The sequence below is a fragment of the Bombina bombina genome, chromosome 4, assembly GCF_027579735.1.
Source record: "Bombina bombina isolate aBomBom1 chromosome 4, aBomBom1.pri, whole genome shotgun sequence".
NCBI classification, from domain to species: Eukaryota; Metazoa; Chordata; class Amphibia; order Anura; family Bombinatoridae; genus Bombina; species Bombina bombina.
The window spans coordinates 825,042,523-825,060,683 of record NC_069502.1 but is presented as its reverse complement, the minus strand read 5'-3'; the positions used below and the strand labels follow the sequence as shown (position 1 = coordinate 825,060,683).

The 18,161-nt window shown below is 37.9% G+C and overlaps 2 protein-coding genes across 2 annotated transcripts in view; both read right to left on the bottom strand.

The window, feature by feature from the left end:
- The window catches only part of LOC128657921 (gastrula zinc finger protein XlCGF8.2DB-like), a gene marked incomplete at its 5' end in the record, with an annotated part of 2,690 nt that extends 1,820 nt beyond the window's left edge, over positions 1–870 (bottom strand). Inside the window, one exon of the mRNA XM_053712348.1 lies at positions 12–870. Coding sequence (XP_053568323.1) covers positions 12–870 — 859 coding nt within the window. The remainder of the gene's footprint in view (positions 1–11) is intronic.
- Positions 871–900: 30 nt separating this feature from the next.
- LOC128657920 (zinc finger protein 557-like) overlaps positions 901–18,161 on the bottom strand; it is a 41,148-nt gene continuing 23,887 nt past the window's right edge. The window contains exons 5-6 of the mRNA XM_053712347.1: positions 946–1,294; positions 901–904 (exon numbers count right to left, since the gene is read on the bottom strand). Of these exons, the coding sequence (XP_053568322.1) occupies positions 901–904; positions 946–1,294 (353 nt within the window). The remainder of the gene's footprint in view (positions 905–945; positions 1,295–18,161) is intronic.

Below are 18,161 nucleotides of genomic sequence, written 5' to 3'. Positions count from 1 at the left end.
AAACCATTTGCCACATTCAGAACATGAAAATGCATTCTCTCTTGTATGAGTTTTTTGATGATCGATAAGATTTGCTTTCCGATTAAAACATTTTCCACAGTCAGAACATGAAAATGCTTTTTCTCCTGTGTGAATTCTGTGATGCCTAATAAGATCAAATTTCTGCACAAACCATTTCCCACACTCAGAACATGAAAATGCTTTCTCTCCTGTGTGACTTCTGTGATGCTTCTTAAGAGATGATTTGTGCGTAAAACACTTCCCACATTCAGAACATGAAAATGGTTTCTCTCCTGTATGTACTTTTTGATGATCAACAAGATTTGATTTCCAAGTAAAACATTTCCCACAGTCAGAACATGAAAATGCTTTTTCTCCTGTGTGAATTTTCTGATGCTCAATAAGACTTCTTTTCCGAGTGAAACATTTCCCACATTCAGAACATGAAAATGCTTCATCTCCTGTATGAATTTTCAGATGATCAATAAGACCACGTTTCCGAGCAAAACATTTCCCACAGTTAGAACATGAAAATGCTTTCTCCAATGTATGAATTTTCTGATGATCAATAAGACTTTTTTTCTGAGTAAAAGATTTCCCACAGTTAGAACATGAAAATGCTTTTTCTCCTGTGTGAATTTTGTGATGCATAATAAGAGATGATTTCTGTGTAAAACATTTCCCACAGTCAGAACATGAAAATGCTTTTTCTCCTGTGTGAATTTTGAGATGCGTAATAAGAGTATATTTATGAGTAAAACATTTCCCACAATCAGAACATGGAAACGCTTTTTCTCCTGTGTGAATTTTGTGATGCTTAATAAGATTTGATTTCTGAGTAAACCATTTGCCACATTCAGAACATGAAAATGCATTCTCTCCTGTATGAATTTTTGATGATCAATAAGACCACGTTTCCGAGCAAAACATTTCCCACAGTTAGAACATGAAAATGCTTTCTCCAATGTATGAATTTTCTGATGATCAATAAGACTTTTTTTCTGAGTAAAACATTTCCCACAGTTAGAACATGAAAATGCTTTTTCTCCTGTGTGAGTTTTGTGATGCTTAATAAGAGAGGATTTCTGAGTAAAACACTTCCCACATTCAGAACATGAAAATGTTTTCTCTCCAGTATGCATTTTTTGATGATCAACAAGATTTGTTTTCCAAGTAAAACATTTCCCACAGTCAGAACATACATTTCCCATGTGGCTACTTTGATTTTTAAAAAGACTGAAAGAAGCATTTGCAGTCTGACCATCAATAGAATTACTGCAGTTTGTGAATTCACCTGTTGATAGGAAATATGAGAGTAAAGTTATTTATTATTGGCATATTTTTTTTTCTTTGAGAATAATTTAACTGTTTTGAATAATCATCTGCCACAAAGGGTAAAAGACAGGTTATGACCCTAGGCCTTTTTTTTCAATCTTCCATGCTAAGGTGTAAGGGAAGTTTACTGAACATTAGGGTCTATTTTTAAGAATGACTCTGCATTCTATATTTGTCAATCCCTAAAATAAATAGAAATTTATGTCATTATTTTTTATCTATTATTTTCTTTAAATGCATGTAGAGCTTTTAAAATTGTGTTCATAGATAATGTTAGTAATGCAATTATTTCAAATCCAAACCTATTCTTTATAGCTATTGCTTATGTGCGCTTTTTAGAATGTTGGCTTTATACCACGTCCTTTACCTGTAATAAAAATCAGATTTTCATTTAAAAATTAATGTATAATATTTAAAATAACTATGTAGTGAACATGAACAAATAAATATTTCTGGAATTAATTTTACTAATAATTTTTTGGAATGCAATTAAAAAATCATGCTGTTAAAAATGATGTTCACATAACATGTAATTAATAAAATCCGTCACAAAAGTATATTATAAATAAATTATAACTAGTTATGGAAAACAGATAACCAATATGTATTGTCCTACTTGAATGATTCAAAAGCAAGAACCAACAATACCCATAGGGGAATTTGGTGCAGACCCTTAAAGAGCAAATAAAAAATTTGGTAAAAGAACATTCAAAGAGGGTACACTAGCCCTCTTCACAAAGTAAGGGGATTCAGCAAGAGTATATAGTCTAAAATTATTTGTTTTACAGAAAATACCTCCAATACAAAATATGGGTGGTACCACCATGCCTTTTAGATAGATATATTACAAGCATACCATAGATAACGAAACACATACCAATATATCACTTTTAGTTCTCAAACAAACCTAAGCGTCCATATTTAAAGCCATTATAGAGCGTAATGTTGCAAAGTCCCACTTCAGGGAAATGCTATGAGAGAAAAGCATTCCAAGTAGAATATATGTAAATGCTTTCATGAGCCAAATTGTGTATAGTGAACATATCCCAATCACTATGCAGGTATAAACTGACCGCAGTTATCACTGCTCATAAAGTGCCAACTGCATATTCAGCTGAAATCCTTATCTTACCGTCCCAAGTAATGTGCTGCTGCCTTTACCATACCTCCGAACATTAAGAGAGAACTCCTCATCTGGTCCCAGGTGATTACAGCCTCAAACACATGGAGGGTCTGCCCCCTTAGAGACGCATGGCCAGCTGTTTACATCCAGCCGAAGCATCAGTGTAACAGGATATTCTTCTTATCCATACATGCCTGCTACTGCTCACTGTGTTCTAACATGCTTAAAGGACCAGTGAATACAGTAGATTTGCATAATCAACAAAATGCATGATAAAAAGACAATGCAATAGCTTTTAGTCTAAACTTCAAAAGAGTAGTTTTTTTCTGCCAAATTTCAAAGCTATGTATATTTCCACTCCTCCTGTATCATTTGACAGCTATCAGCCAATCACAAATGCATATACGTATATATTCTATGAATTCTTGTACTTACTCAGTAGGAGCTGGCAACTCAAAAAGTGTAAATATAAAAAGACTGCACATTTTGTTAATGGAAGTAAATTGGAAAGTTGTTTAAAATTGCATGATTTATCTGAATCATTAAAGGTTAATGTTGACTTGAGTGTTCCATTAAGCAAATAAAGGTGATCACCCATAGTAATTTGCAATCCACAAATGATATCGCCAATGTGACGTGCATTCACTACATCACAGTATCCATACTGGAGCTTTATCAGAGCTAATACTAGAAAGTTCATCCTCATTATTTAAACCCTTTTCCTCTTCCTGCAATTTCCAATGTTCTGCCATTTAAAGTGAAAGTACATATCCAAAAAGGAGGCTTACACAAAGTTTACAAATGTTAAATATTATTTTATTCAGACATTGTGGAGCTTACTTTTTCATCATATTATCAAGACAGGCAATTGCCCATATCTAAATAGATACACCAAAATCATGAAGAACGCGCATGGTTCAACTTGTCATTTAAGCTTACAAGATCTAGTTACCGAATTAAATGCCTATCTAGCCTCTTTTTGTAAGGCACCCCGTCCATACTGTTCCCTTTTTAATCTTAGGGTCTCTAGTAACAATTGCTAATATTACCAAACAGACAGTAATTTGCCCGTATCTAACTGCATGGCAGAATTATAAGAAACATGCATAATCCAGCTTATCATTTAGACCTAAAGGAGACCTAGTTCTTAAGTTAAATATCTATCTTGCTTCTTTTTGTAGCAGACATTACCCCCCTTATTATTAGGGTCTCCAGTATCAATTGCTGCAAATTTTAAAGAGACAGTTTCACTATGATAAAAGGTAGTCTAACCATATTAGTGTCCCTTTTATGTTTAATGTCATCCCTATGTTCTTGAATCCTATATTACATGCAAAATTTTGTTTCTTCCTACATAGACGCAAGGTCAGGAACAGTGCAACAAGTATACTACCCCTATAGAATTACAATTAAAAAAGTGTCATATCATTTCTCAATGCTCTAACAACCATTCTTTGTGTAGGTGGTCAGGGTTGGGTCTCTCTGTAGATCTTCAAGGCAGTATCAGTTCTTCTTATATACCCAACTATATCGCACTCCGCCAGAAAAAATTCCAGGACCCGGCGGCAGCTAAAAAGACTGTTCTAGATCATTTTTCTCAGTCACGTAAGGTGTCCAATCCCGAGAGGAAGGATGTCAGTGAAAGCCTTGCTGAACAAATTTCCCAGCTCGAGTTAAAGTTAGCAGATGTAGAGGACAGAGCCAGAAGGAACAATGTTCGGTTTAGAGGTATCCCAGAGACGGTCACCACGCTCTTCTAGGCCCCTTGGAGGGAAATATCCACGCCATGGAAAGGGCCCACAGGGCTCTTAGACCATGATCAGTGTCATCCGACAGACCAAGAGATGTAGTGGTATGTTTTCATCACTTTACCTTTAAAAATCGCTTAATGCAGGTGGCCTACAGTAAACCCACTCTTCCTGACACCTTGAGACATACAGCTCCTTCCGGACCTCTCCTCCCACACTCTTCAGCAACGGAAGCTCTTCGCCCCAATCACTTCCCAACTTAGGAAGGCTGGCATTAAGTACAGATGGGGTTTCCCCACTAAACTTATTGTGACAAGGGACAACCAGACTCACATAGTGCCCTCCCCCTCCATGGGGGGGTACTCTCCTTGCTAATTGGGGACTCCAAGCTGCCCCGGAAAATCAAGAAGGAGCCCGCTCCAGGTTGTGGGTTTCGGCCCCGGAGTGGTCTATCAAGGAACAAAGGCCGAAGCTCCCAAAACCTAACCCCCCGACCACATTCAGAGGCCCCAACCCTCACCCACCTGAAGTTGTGTAGATACCATTTTTTGTTGGTTACATGTTAAAATACCGTTAGATTGCTTGTCTGATGTTATGTAACAGTCTTAGTTAGAGTTTATACATTCTCTAGTTTATTGTATTTCATAATTTTTTCTGTGTAAAGAGAGCGGGGCTGTTCACACTGACCCCACCGTTGTTTAGGTTGTGTTAGCACCCCCCCCCCAACATTTGGTGCCCATTCTAGGGCCCTTCATAAGCGGACTATTTTCGCCTGCTTTTCCCCCTTTTCCTCCCATATCCCTCTGCCCAGTCCCTAATCCCTCCTATACTCCCCCCGCAAAAGAGCGGTAAATGGCCTCCCCCAGGTTCCTGACCCATAACGTCAGAGGTCTGAATACTGTAGGTAAGAGAAGCCTCCTACTTAGATCCCTATGCCATCATGGGGCTGATGTGGCTTTCCTGCAAGAGACTCATCTCCTGGTTGACTCCCCCCCTATACATACTGGTAGAGACTTCCCAGTTTTTGAGGCTGCCTCCTTTACTAAGAAAGCTAGGGGAGTGGCTATCCTCGTCCACAAGAGGGTGGCTTATGAGCCCCTTCTCGTGCTCAGAGACCCTCAGGCTAGATACCTCATTCTTGTATGCAATTTTGATCATGTCACATACGCCCTAGTTTCAATTTACCTCCCGAACTCGTTACAACCAAGGTATTTAAGGAAAATCCTTTTACAAGTAGATAAGGTCAAACAGGGAAATGTGATCCTGGCAGGTGATTTGAATATGGTGTGGGACGGGAAGCTAGATAGGAAATTGAGATTGCCCAAGAGAAGCTCTAATAGCCACGACCCGATTAGTCGCGGATTTAGAGTGCTCATGACCCAGTTTAACTATTTTGATGTTTGGAGGTCCCCCAAGGATAATGGAAAATACAACCATACTCAGAGGATACAGCTGTTCTCACCCATGTTAAATTGTACCTGCTGAGACCTAATTCACATTCTCAGTTGAAAAGACTGTTGGCTCAGATAAACAGCACATGAGAAGCAAGATCTCAGCTAAACAAATTATGTCCAAATCCTCATCCTTAAAATACACAGATCATATTAAAGACATCTATGTGTATATATATTTATATATACTGTGTGTATATATATATATATATATATATATATATATATATATATATATATATGTGTGTGTGTGTGTGTGTATGTATGTATGTATGTATAGATATGAAACAGTAACATATTAGATACATATTTGCTGAGGTTAATGAATAAGCTGTATGGTAGCTGTATGGTAGACATATAAATGTTGTTTCAAAATGGTAACTTTTTTTTTTTATCTTACAGACAGCAAGATGTCCTATGAATATTAATCATAAACACAGATATATAGGGATATTTCCTATTTTAACATAGAAATTGATAAAATACTGATGTTTCATATTAAAATAATCAGGATGAATAGTATGACATGGTCCAATACACATGGAATATGTGACTTATTAATACTATATTATGTTGAATATAAACAATATAAGGAGATATTTGAATGTAGCAAAAATGAATGGTAAGACTATATTGCTGGTTGTCTGCTACCTAGGGGATTGGAATTGGTATGACAGCCAAATAAATTGTCTATTAGAACACATGCAGATCCAAATAGCCAATCAAATGCTCAAATCCGTTAAGGACGGACCAGGGACAAGCTCCAAGGGCCAATCCAAGACAAGCACCGTGGTCGTAACCAAAAACAGATCACCAATGAATAGATATAAGAAAAGCTGAATGCAAGGAGAAAGGACAGTCTTTTTTTTGTCTGCTTACACTGGTGATTGAATAACTGGCTGCCATACTTGGGGACACAATCACTTTAAGTAAAAAGCTAAGACTAAATTCTTGATCTATGCAATAACCTTTCTCCATATGAGGTGATCTGAAAATACATGAAAAAGATTGGAATACTAAGTTGGCTCATGTTTGTAATGTATGACTGTTTTTTATCTTAAATATTTTAGGCAAAGGTATTCTAAGACTATACTCAAATTGCAGTTAGTAATTTTAAAAGGGTACTTTGTATTTTAGCTTGCATTCATAGTCCTGTATAGTTTTAAGCTTGTCTTTTGTATGTTAAGTCATTTATCTTTGCAAATATATATATATATATATATATATATATATATATATATATATATATATATATATATATATATATATATTTTAGAATTTGTCTAAATTGTAAATGATTAAGAATTTATTTTAGCTTAGATAAATTGGCATAGGAGTTGGTTGTTTGTTCAAATAATATATACAATTTCTGATGTTTTAAATTGTAGTTATATAGGATTAGTTGGGGCTAAATAGTTTAAGCATATAATTCTGGAGGTTAACAAATCCTAACCTTGGCATCTCATTGTGATATTTAAATGCAAATCTGATTTGGGAGATTATTGTGAATAAGGTAATTTTTATGATCTTTGCATAGCATATTATAACAGTTTAAACATGTATAGTTTGATTCATATCTGGTTTTCTATAAATATAATCCAATGTGTCTATAAATTTTAACTAATATAAAGAATTTACATTAATTTTATTTTTTTGTATATGCATTTTTATTGGGGGTTTATTTTAAAGAATAATTATTAAATATATTGTATTATAACCCAGCCATATACTGACAGTCCTAAACGCACAGTAGCTGACCATTTTAATAGCAAGTTCCAGATAGACAGAGATGGTTCAGATCAGGATTCTAGAGACTCTCAGTTTTCTTGCATAGGTCAAGCAGATTTTGAATCCAAGTCAGCTCATAAACCTGCGGGATGAGGCTTATCTGTGATGGAATCTTTAAAAGAATTATCTGCCAAAATGGACATTCATTATTTTTCTCTTAAAAGTGAAATTTGGAATTCTGCTGCTAAGCTTGAAAGAGACCTCAATGTTCTTGGAGAAAGGACAAGCACCATTGAGAAAAAGCAAGAGGATCTTGCAATTGATCTCGCCAATTTATTATTGTATGCTTAGACATTAGCTGAAAACATCTCCGATATGGAAACAAAATTGACGGACCTGGAAGATAGGTAATGCCAAAACAATATTAGAATTAGAGGGATTTCAGAAGAAGTGTCTGCTGCAGATCTACCTTCACATCTCCTAGGTCTATTCAAAGCTTTACTAGGGTCCTTTCAGGATATAGAGCTGTTAATTGATAGAGCCCACAGGGCTTTGAGACCAAGATCAGCACCTGCAGATGCACCAAAAGACATAATAATTAGGTTGCATTACTACACATTTAAAGAACGCATCCTGGGAGCAGCCTTCACTGCTAAAGAACTTCCCGAGGTATACAAGGATATACAAGTTTTTCCAGACCTTTCTTCACATACGTTGTCTAAAAGAAGATCGTACATGCCTATTACTCAAAGTTTGAGGAAAAATGGAGTTAAATACAGATGGGGATTTCCTGTTAAGTTGTTTTTCCAATATGATGGTAAAGTGTATACCATCACCAGCTTAAAAGCTGGTCTGAAACTGCTGGAATCGTTAGGCCTACACAAAGCTCCTTCTAATAATGCAACTTTAGCCAGTGAAACGACAGGTCTGAGAGTAGCAGCTTCTGAATGGCAGCCTTTACCTGAAAAGAGCTACTACTAATCCCAAAAGAAGAGGCTCCCCACAGTTACAGAGGGATAACAGCAATGGGCCTAACGTTTGTGTGTCAGATGTCCATATAAAAGTATAGTAATTTCTGGCCTCAATCTGTGACTCTTTTCGAACAGTGACACATAGCCAGATAATATGCTCACTTGTTTATTAGGCTCTAGTTAGTACCATGTTTATTATGTTTAAAGTAATTTAGTTTTTTTTTCCTTCCCTAGGATAATGGACATTCTATTTTAGTGCAAAGACTGCAAGAAGCTCAGAAAATAAGTTAACCACATAGTAGATTTATTTTTGATTATAATGGCACAGTATTCACATGAGATAATAAATGCAAACACAAGGTGCGGTGATTTTGAAAAGTAAAATATAATTGAATTCTATGTTCTTACAAAGATGTCAAGACATTAGGGAAAGGATTTATTTGATAAGTAAATAAGTAGCTGTTTATTTCTTTTAGAGGTAGCGTAATCTGAAAATTATAGTTTTGACATCTCAAGGTGCTCCCCTATGCAAATTCCCCCTATTTATCTTATTAGTCTAATCTTTTGTCAGACGACGATTCTGCTAAGGTCCAAATTAGAGTACAATTTCCACTTCTTTTTTTTTTTTTTTTTTTTTTTTATTTAAATCCTCCTCTCCCCCATTATTATTACTCTCACTATATATTACACAATTATAATTGATATTTTATTATTAGTATCAGTTAGGCCCAGTTAGATTGCTGGGTAAATTTCCTAGCGGCTCATGCCCGCTGAATTTAATATTTCATTTCCTAGAGGTATTCCGAGGTTTCATTTGTCTCGTTATTTAGGAACTTAAAGGGACAGTTCACCCAAAAGATGTTTTATTTTTAATTCAAAGTACGTGATTAGTTAACTATGACAGTCAGAAACAATAAATACAAATGTTTACCTTCAAAAATATTTTTTTAAAAAATAAACTGAATTTCAACAGGCTAGTCTATACCCTTTCTTGCTGTTTTAATATGTACGTTTAGCCCTAAGTTGCCTTGCTGTTCTGACCCGCCCTCAAAATGATGTCACCCAGCAGTGTGAACACAGACGAGCACTGAATAAAAGCGCGTCAGTGTTCTTCTTTGCATAGTAATTTTGCTTGTGCCCAGAATTTTGCGCAGTCTCAGAAGGCACCCCCCTGCACTTCAGTATCATCTTTATTCTGAAGGTAAGATGATCACTGTTAGTAATGTGTATTGAAACGGTCAGCAGTGTATTGGGAATTACGGGTATAAGTGTATAGTAAATTACGATGAGCAGTGTATAGTAAATTACTGTCAGCAGCAGTGTATAGTGAATTACTGCCAGCAGCAGTGTATAGTGAATTACTGCCAGCAGCAGTGTATAGTGAATTACTGCCAGCAGCAGTGTATAGTGAATTACTGTCAGCAGATGTGTATAGTGAATTACTGTCAGCAGCAGTGTATTGGGAATTACTGTCAGCAGCAGTGTATAGTGAATTACTGTCAGCAGATGTGTATAGTGAATTACTGTCAGCAGCAGTGTATAGTGAATTACTGTCAGCAGCAGTGTATAGTGAATTACTGTCAGCAGATGTGTATAGTGAATTACTGTCAGCAGATGTGTATAGTGAATTACTGTCAGCAGATGTGTATAGTGAATTACTGTCAGCAGCAGTGTATTGGGAATTACTGTCAGCAGCAGTGTATTGGGAATTACTGTCAGCAGCAGTGTATTGGGAATTACTGTCAGCAGCAGTGTATTGGGAATTACTGTCAGCAGCAGTGTATAGTGAATTACTGTCAGCAGCAGTGTATAGTGAATTACTGTCAGCAGCAGTGTATAGTGAATTACTGTCAGCAGCAGTGTATAATGAATTACTGTCAGCAGCAGTGTATAGTGAATTACTGTCAGCAGATGTGTATAGGGAATTACTGTCAGCAGCAGTGTATTGGGAATTACTGTCAGCAGCAGTGTATTGGGAATTACTGTCAGCAGCAGTGTATTGGGAATTACTGTCAGCAGCAGTGTATTGGGAATTACTGTCAGCAGCAGTGTATAGTGAATTACTGTCAGCAGCAGTGTATAGTGAATTACTGTCAGCAGCAGTGTATAATGAATTACTGTCAGCAGCAGTGTATAATGAATTACTGTCAGCAGCAGTGTATAGTGAATTACTGTCAGCAGCAGTGTATAGTGAATTACTGTCAGCAGCAGTGTATTGGGAATTACCGACACAGCATGCAGGTTTTCTCTCATAGCCCCCACGTAACGCTACTTATGCCCAACCTGGAGAGCTGTTGCTTATACATGGTGTACTTTTATTGTTGATACTTAGACTAGCGGTGACTATATATATATAGATAGATAGATAGATAGATAGAGATAGATATTGTCAGAAAACCATCAATAAAACAAAAAACCCTTACATATTCCTTCTTAGTAATGTGAAACATACGGTCAGCAGTTTATTGTGAATGTCATACACAGCTTGCAAGTTATTTTATCTCACAGCCCTCAAGTAACGCATAAAGCCCTCTGAGATGAATGCTGTGCTTTATTGAGGTGGAATGTACTTATGACATGCAGGTCAGTGTCAAGAGTTTATGTGCAAAGCAATGAGCAATTCCGGAGCAGCATACAGGAACGATTGCTGGAGATTTATGCATTTGTGTTTTGCACCCCTTGGAAACTCTGTTCACTTAATAAGAACACTTTCTTTTAATACGGCATTGCAATGCCTGGTCAGTGTAAGAAAGTGCATGCATTTATTGTGTGACAGGAACTTGCAAGGGACACAATCGTTATTGTTCTGCAAAGTGACTCTCTGTGCTTTATGCTGCTCTGATATAAGTTACATTGCACATCCTCTTTGATAGATGACACAGACCTGGCCATAAGTACATTTCACAGGGTCCTGAAACACTGTACTAAAAACCTCTGCAGATGGCTATGTGGGCAACATGTAAGCTCTGAAGGCAGAAGGAGGCTTTGCTGTCACCTACACACACAAATACATACATATACAAACACATACACACACACACATATACATACACACAAATACATACATATACAAACACATACATATACAAACACATACACACACACACATATACATACACATACATATACACACATACATACATATACAAACACATACACACACACACATACACACACACATATACACACATACATACATATACAAACACATACACACACACATGCATACATACATATACAAACACTCACACACACATACATACACACACATACAAACACACACACACACACACACACAAATACAAACACACACAAATACAAATACATACAAACACACAAATACATACACATACAAACACACACATGCCCTATATTATGTTTAATTAAAAAAACAAAACAAAAAAAAAAACAATATTTTCAAAGTATATTTATAATCTCATCATAGCTATGTAATGAAATTGAAATATTTGTTATACTTATGTTTTATATACTGCACAGTTAGAAGGTGACCATTCTGCTATTTGTATGGTAATACAAATTATACACCAATGGCTAATATTCAAATCAGGATTATTATAGTCCCATCCCTAATAAATAAATTGTGCATTATTGGACAGGGGTTAATAATAGAATAATGCCAAATACTGTGAAAAATATACTAATATAATGTTAATTTATTTATTATCATTTCAATGGCAATGGATGATAATAGAAGCAGGATAATTGTTGTAACAAATATATAAAATGTGCATTGCTGGTGCACATAACAGAATCAGGCTTATTATTGTGCTGTGTCTCATAAATAAAATGGAATTTTTAGGCTAATGTGTAGTGTGCATTGTAGAATTCTTGTCGTCTTTTCACCCTTTGTCTATGTCCCTACTGTTTCAGTTCACACACTGCTTTCCTATTGTGTAGTGTTGAATCAATTCAATCAACATTTGACAAAGCCAAACTTTGTGTCTGGTTACAAAAATGTCTATTCACCTTAGGCCCTAACATGTCTGGACTTCAGAATATTGTGTCTCTATACTTATAGGTGATGTTTTATAAATGGGCATGACTGGATATTGGCTACTGATACAATCAAGCAACTTACTGTCCCTGCTGTAATCAATAAAAATGGGCCTTACTGTGAAATAGCTAATAATGCAATGGCTTGTTACTAATAAATAATAAATAATATGGGCCTTACTTGGAAATAGCTAATAATGCAATGGCTACTTGCTGTCCCTTCTGTAATAAATAAAATGTGCCTTACTTGGAAATAGCTGATATTGCAATGGCTTGTTATTGTCCCTTCTTAATTCATAACAACTTTATAGTACCAATAGAAGCCACTTGATTACTGTTTACTGTGCAACATAACAATGTATAATAGCATATTAGTCTGAGTAAATGCAAAGTAGTAATGATAAACACCATATGATAGATGCGACGAGCAACCAGCTTACAAGCTTGAATGAGAGTAAAAATAACTCTCTCAGAAAACCCTCTCTTGGCTAAGCGTTCAATCTTCACGCAGTCAGCCTCAGAGAATCTAGACATGGAGGAGATTATGACATCCCCACTAGATCCGCAAACCATATCCTTTGCGGCCAAGACGGAGATATCAGTAGAACTACACGAGGAAGTAGTTGTAACAGCTAGAAAAGATAAATTAGAATGAACCTCCAAGGCACCGCTAATGCATATTTTAGCTCCACCTGAGGATCCCTGTATCTCGACCCATACCTGGGTAGCTTGATATTGAGACGTCATAAGATCTTCCTCTTGCAAATTTCTGCAAACACTCGGGATGGAGAGACCATTCCCCCGGATGAAAGGATTTTCTACTGAGGAAATCCGTTTCCCAGTTGTCCACACCCAGGATGTGGATCGCTGACAGCGAACAAACGTGGGTCTCTGCCCACTCCAGAATTCGAGATACTTCCCTCATAGCTATTGAGCTTCTCATTCCCCACTGATGGTTGATGTAAGCCACCAAGGTTATATTGTCTGATTGGAATCTGATAAACTGGGACGAACCCGGCAGAGGCCAAGCCTTCAGAGCATTGCATAATGCCCGAAGATCCAAAATGAGATAAGGAGGGAGTCCATAGGCCCTGTGCTTTCCTGGCACCCCAAAGCTCCCCATCCTGACAGACTCGCAATCGTAGTCACAATCACCCAGGATGGTCTTAAGACGGACATCCCCCGGGACAAGTGATCCGGACAAAACCACCAAGAGAGCAATTCTCTCAATCGGTTGTCCAGAGAAATCTGTTGAGACTGATCCTAATGATCGCCGTTTCACTGCTTCAGCATGTGCAGTTGCAACAGTCTGAGGTGAAACCTGGCAAGGGAAATGATGTCCATGATTTTCACCATGAGACCAAACACCTCCATACACCGAGCCACAGATGGCCTTAAGGAGGTCTGGAGGGCAAGATGTTAAAGTTAGCCTGCAACGTCTCTGGTCTGTTAGAAATATTCTCATGTCTATGGAGTCCATTATAGTACCCGAGAATTCTACCCTGGTACTTGATACAAGAGAACTCTCTCTAGAGTTATCTTCCGTCTATGAGATTGAAGAAGACATAGGAGAGATTCTGAATAATCCACTCTTCAAAACATTTCTTGGAACCGTAGCTAGACCAAACAGAAATGCAATAAACTGGAAGTGCTGGTCTAGGAACGCAAACCTTAGGAACTGGAAGTGGTCCTTGAGGATTGGTAAATGAAGGGAGCATCATTCAGATCTATCGTGGTCATGAACTGCCCTTTTCGAACGAGGGGAAAAATGGACCTTATTGTCTCCATCTTGAACGAGGAGACATTTAAAAAACTAGTTTAAAGGACCACTGTAAGTTCAATATATTTTTTTAACCTTTATAAACATATTTGTCATAGGATGACTTTATGAATGTCCTACCTGATCGCTGCAATTCTATTTCTAAAACATTTATGTTTTCCTAGCCAATCCGGTGTGCAAACTACAGTTTGAAGATGGCTGCCGAATTGCGAGATTGCGCAACGTCATCCACAACATCACTCCCTTCCAGACCTGCTCCGACACAGAGCGTTATTCCCTATGATGTGCTGGAAATTGCAGCGTCATTAAGACACAATGCGCAAATGCTATTTGGCCCATTTTTGTGCGCATACGATTGTGTAGAAATTAGTATTTTAACAACAAGCAAAAGCGGTTAAAACAATTGGTTGATTGTTATATACCTGTAGGGGCTAAAATAGTGGGCTGGATTAGATGACGTTATAGACGAAAAACAGAATTTATGCTTACCTGATAAATTTCTTTCTCTTGTGATGTATCGAGTCCACGGATTCATCCATACTTGTGGGATATTCTCCTTCCTTACAGGAAATGGCAAAGAGAGCACCCACAGCAGAGCTGTCTATATAGCTCCTCCCTTAGCTCCACCCCCCAGTTATTCGACCGAAGGCTAGGAAGAAAAAGGAGAAACTATAGGGTGCAGAGGTGACTGAAGTTTTTTAAATAAAAATATACTACCTGTCTTAAATAAACAGGGCGGGCCGTGGACTCGATACATCACAAGAGAAAGAAATTTATCAGGTAAGCATAAATTCTGTTTTCTCTTGTAAGATGTATCGAGTCCACGGATTCATCCATACTTGTGGGATACCAATACCAAAGCTTTAGGAAACGGATGAAGGGAGGAACAAGACAGGTACCTTAAACGGAAGGCACCACTGCTTGTAGAACCTTTCTCCCAAAAATAGCCTCCGAAGAAGCAAAAGTATCAAATTTGTAAAATTTAGAAAAAGTATGAAGCGAAGACCAAGTCGCCGCCTTACAAATCTGTTCAGAAGCCTAATTTTTAAAAGCCCATGTGGAAGCCACTGATCTAGTAGAATGAGCAGTTATCCTTTCAGGAGGCTGCTGGCCAGCAGTCTCATAAGCCAAACGGATGATGCTTTTCAGCCAAAAAGAAAGAGAGAGGTAGCCGTAGCCTTTTGACCTCTCCGCTTACCAGAGTAAACAACAAACAATGAAGATGTTTGACGGAAATCTTTAGTTGCTTGTAAGTAGAATTTAAAGCACGAACCACATCAAGATTGTGCAAAAGACGTTCCTTCTTTGAAGAAGGATTAGGACACAGCGAAGGAACAACAATTTCTTGATTGATATTCCTATTAGAAACAACCTTAGGAAGGAATCCAGGTTTGGTACGCAAAACACCTTATCTGCATGGAAAACAAGATAAGGGGAGTCACACTGCAAAGCAGATAACTCAGAAACTCTTCGAGTCGAAGAGATAGCTACTAAAATCAGAACTTTCCAAGATAGAAGCTTAATATCTATGGAATGCATAGGTTCAAATAGAACCCCTTGAAGAACTTTAAGAACTAAGTTTAGGCTCCATGGCAGAGTGTAACAATCAACTCACTTGTAATTGTAACAACCAAGATATCATGTAAAATTGAGGATGTGTTACAAGAGTTGAGGATGACAGTACACTACAGGGAGTGCAGAATTATTAGGCAAGTTGTATTTTTGAGGATTAATTTTATTATTGAACAACAACCATGTTCTCAATGAACCCAAAAAAACTCATTAATATCAAAGCTGAATAGTTTTGGAAGTAGTTTTTAGTTTGTTTTTAGTTATAGCTATTTTAGGGGGATATCTGTGTGTGCAGGTGACTATTACTGTGCATAATTATTAGGCAACTTAACAAAAAACAAATATATAACCATTTCAATTATTTATTTTTACCAGTGAAACCAATATAACATCTCAACATTCACAAATATACATTTCTGACATTCAAAAACAAAACAAAAACAAATCAGTGACCAATATAGCCACCTTTCTTTGCAAGGACACTCAAAAGCCTGCCATCCATGGATTCTGTCAGTGTTTTGATCTGTTCACCATCAACATTGCGTGCAGCAGCAACCACAGCCTCCCAGACACTGTTCAGAGAGGTGTACTGTTTTCCCTCCTTGTAAATCTCACATTTGATGATGGACCACAGGTTCTCAATGGGGTTCAGATCAGGTGAACAAGGAGGCCATGTCATTAGATTTTCTTCTTTTATACCCTTTCTTGCCAGCCATGCTGTGGAGTACTTGGACGCGTGTGATGGAGCATTGTCCTGCATGAAAATCATGTTTTTCTTGAAGGATGCAGACTTCTTCCTGTACCACTGCTTGAAGAAGGTGTCTTCCAGAAACTGGCAGTAGGACTGGGAGTTGAGCTTGACTCCATCCTCAACCCGAAAAGGCCCCACAAGCTCATCTTTGATGATACCAGCCCAAACCAGTACTCCACCTCCACCTTGCTGGCGTCTGAGTCGGACTGGAGCTCTCTGCCCTTTACCAATCCAGCCACGGGCTCATCCATCTGGCCCATCAAGACTCACTCTCATTTCATCAGTCCATAAAACCTTAGAAAAATCAGTCTTGAGATATTTCTTGGCCCAGACTTGACGTTTCAGCTTGTGTGTCTTGTTCAGTGGTGGTTGTCTTTCAGCCTTTCTTACCTTGGCCATGTCTCTGAGTATTGCACACCTTGTACTTTTGGGCACTCCAGTGATGTTGCAGCTCTGAAATATGGCCAAACTGGTGGCAAGTGGCATCTTGGCAGCTGCACGCTTGACTTTTCTCAGTTCATGGGCAGTTATTTTGCGCCTTGGTTTTTCCACACGCTTCTTGCGACCCTGTTGACTATTTTGAATGAAACGCTTGATTGTTCGATGATCACGCTTCAGAAGCTTTGCAATTTTAAGAGTGCTGCATCCCTCTGCAAGATATCTCACTATTTTTGACTTTTCTGAGCCTGTCAAGTCCTTCTTTTGACCCATTTTGCCAAAGGAAAGGAGTTGCCTAATAATTATGCACACCTGATATAGGGTGTTGATGTCATTAGACCACACCCCTTCTCATTACAGAGATGCACATCACCTAATATGCTTAATTGGTAGTAGGCTTTCGAGCCTATACAGCTTGGAGTAAGACAACATGCATAAAGAGGATGATGTGGTCAAAATACTCATTTGCCTAATAATTCTGCACTCCTTGTATATGCTTTTAGTGAACTGTATAACACTTGTTGTTAATTTTGCCGGACAGCTAGCTCCCAGTAACTGGAGTGTCTATTAGTGGGAGTTGACTTTGGCAGGTATTCGTAGCAATGGATATACAGAGATAAACAGTAGTGCAGAGGTTAATTATATATCAGGATGCAGTTAGTAGAAAGAGACCAGGGTTAAATGCAAGCAGCTTCAGTCTACAAACAGTAATGCAGTGGTTAATTGTATTTCAGGATGCAGTTAGTAGAGAGAGTTCACGGTTAAATGCAAGCAGCTTCACTATACAAATCTTACACTTTTAGTATGTTTAAGAGTACTTCAGAAGAGAGTTGCACAGTGTGTTTATGAAAGTTTATACAGCACCTGTCCAGAAGTCGCTGAATGAGATTTCCCCTTTAAGCAAACTGCAGCTTCTGTGAGTGCGATGAGTGCAGCACAGAGATCCGGTCCCAATGAGCTTGGTGAGCAGTGTGAACGCTGTGGTCCCTGCGTTTCCTGTTTGCTGAGTGGCGTGTCACGCCAGGTTTTTAGGAATACTCACAAGCAGACCCTGTATGGGGGAGGTGTGGAGTGAAGTCCTGCTGCAGATATGTAATGTCAGCTCCGGCTGAAGTAGAGGTATGCTGATAGAAAAGGAAATAAATACACAGTTTAAATCCTGTTATGCTGTAGAAAAGGTAAGGACTGGAACTGTAGCTATTACACTTCAATAAACCAGCAAAGGACCATGGGAGGAAGCAGGTTTATAT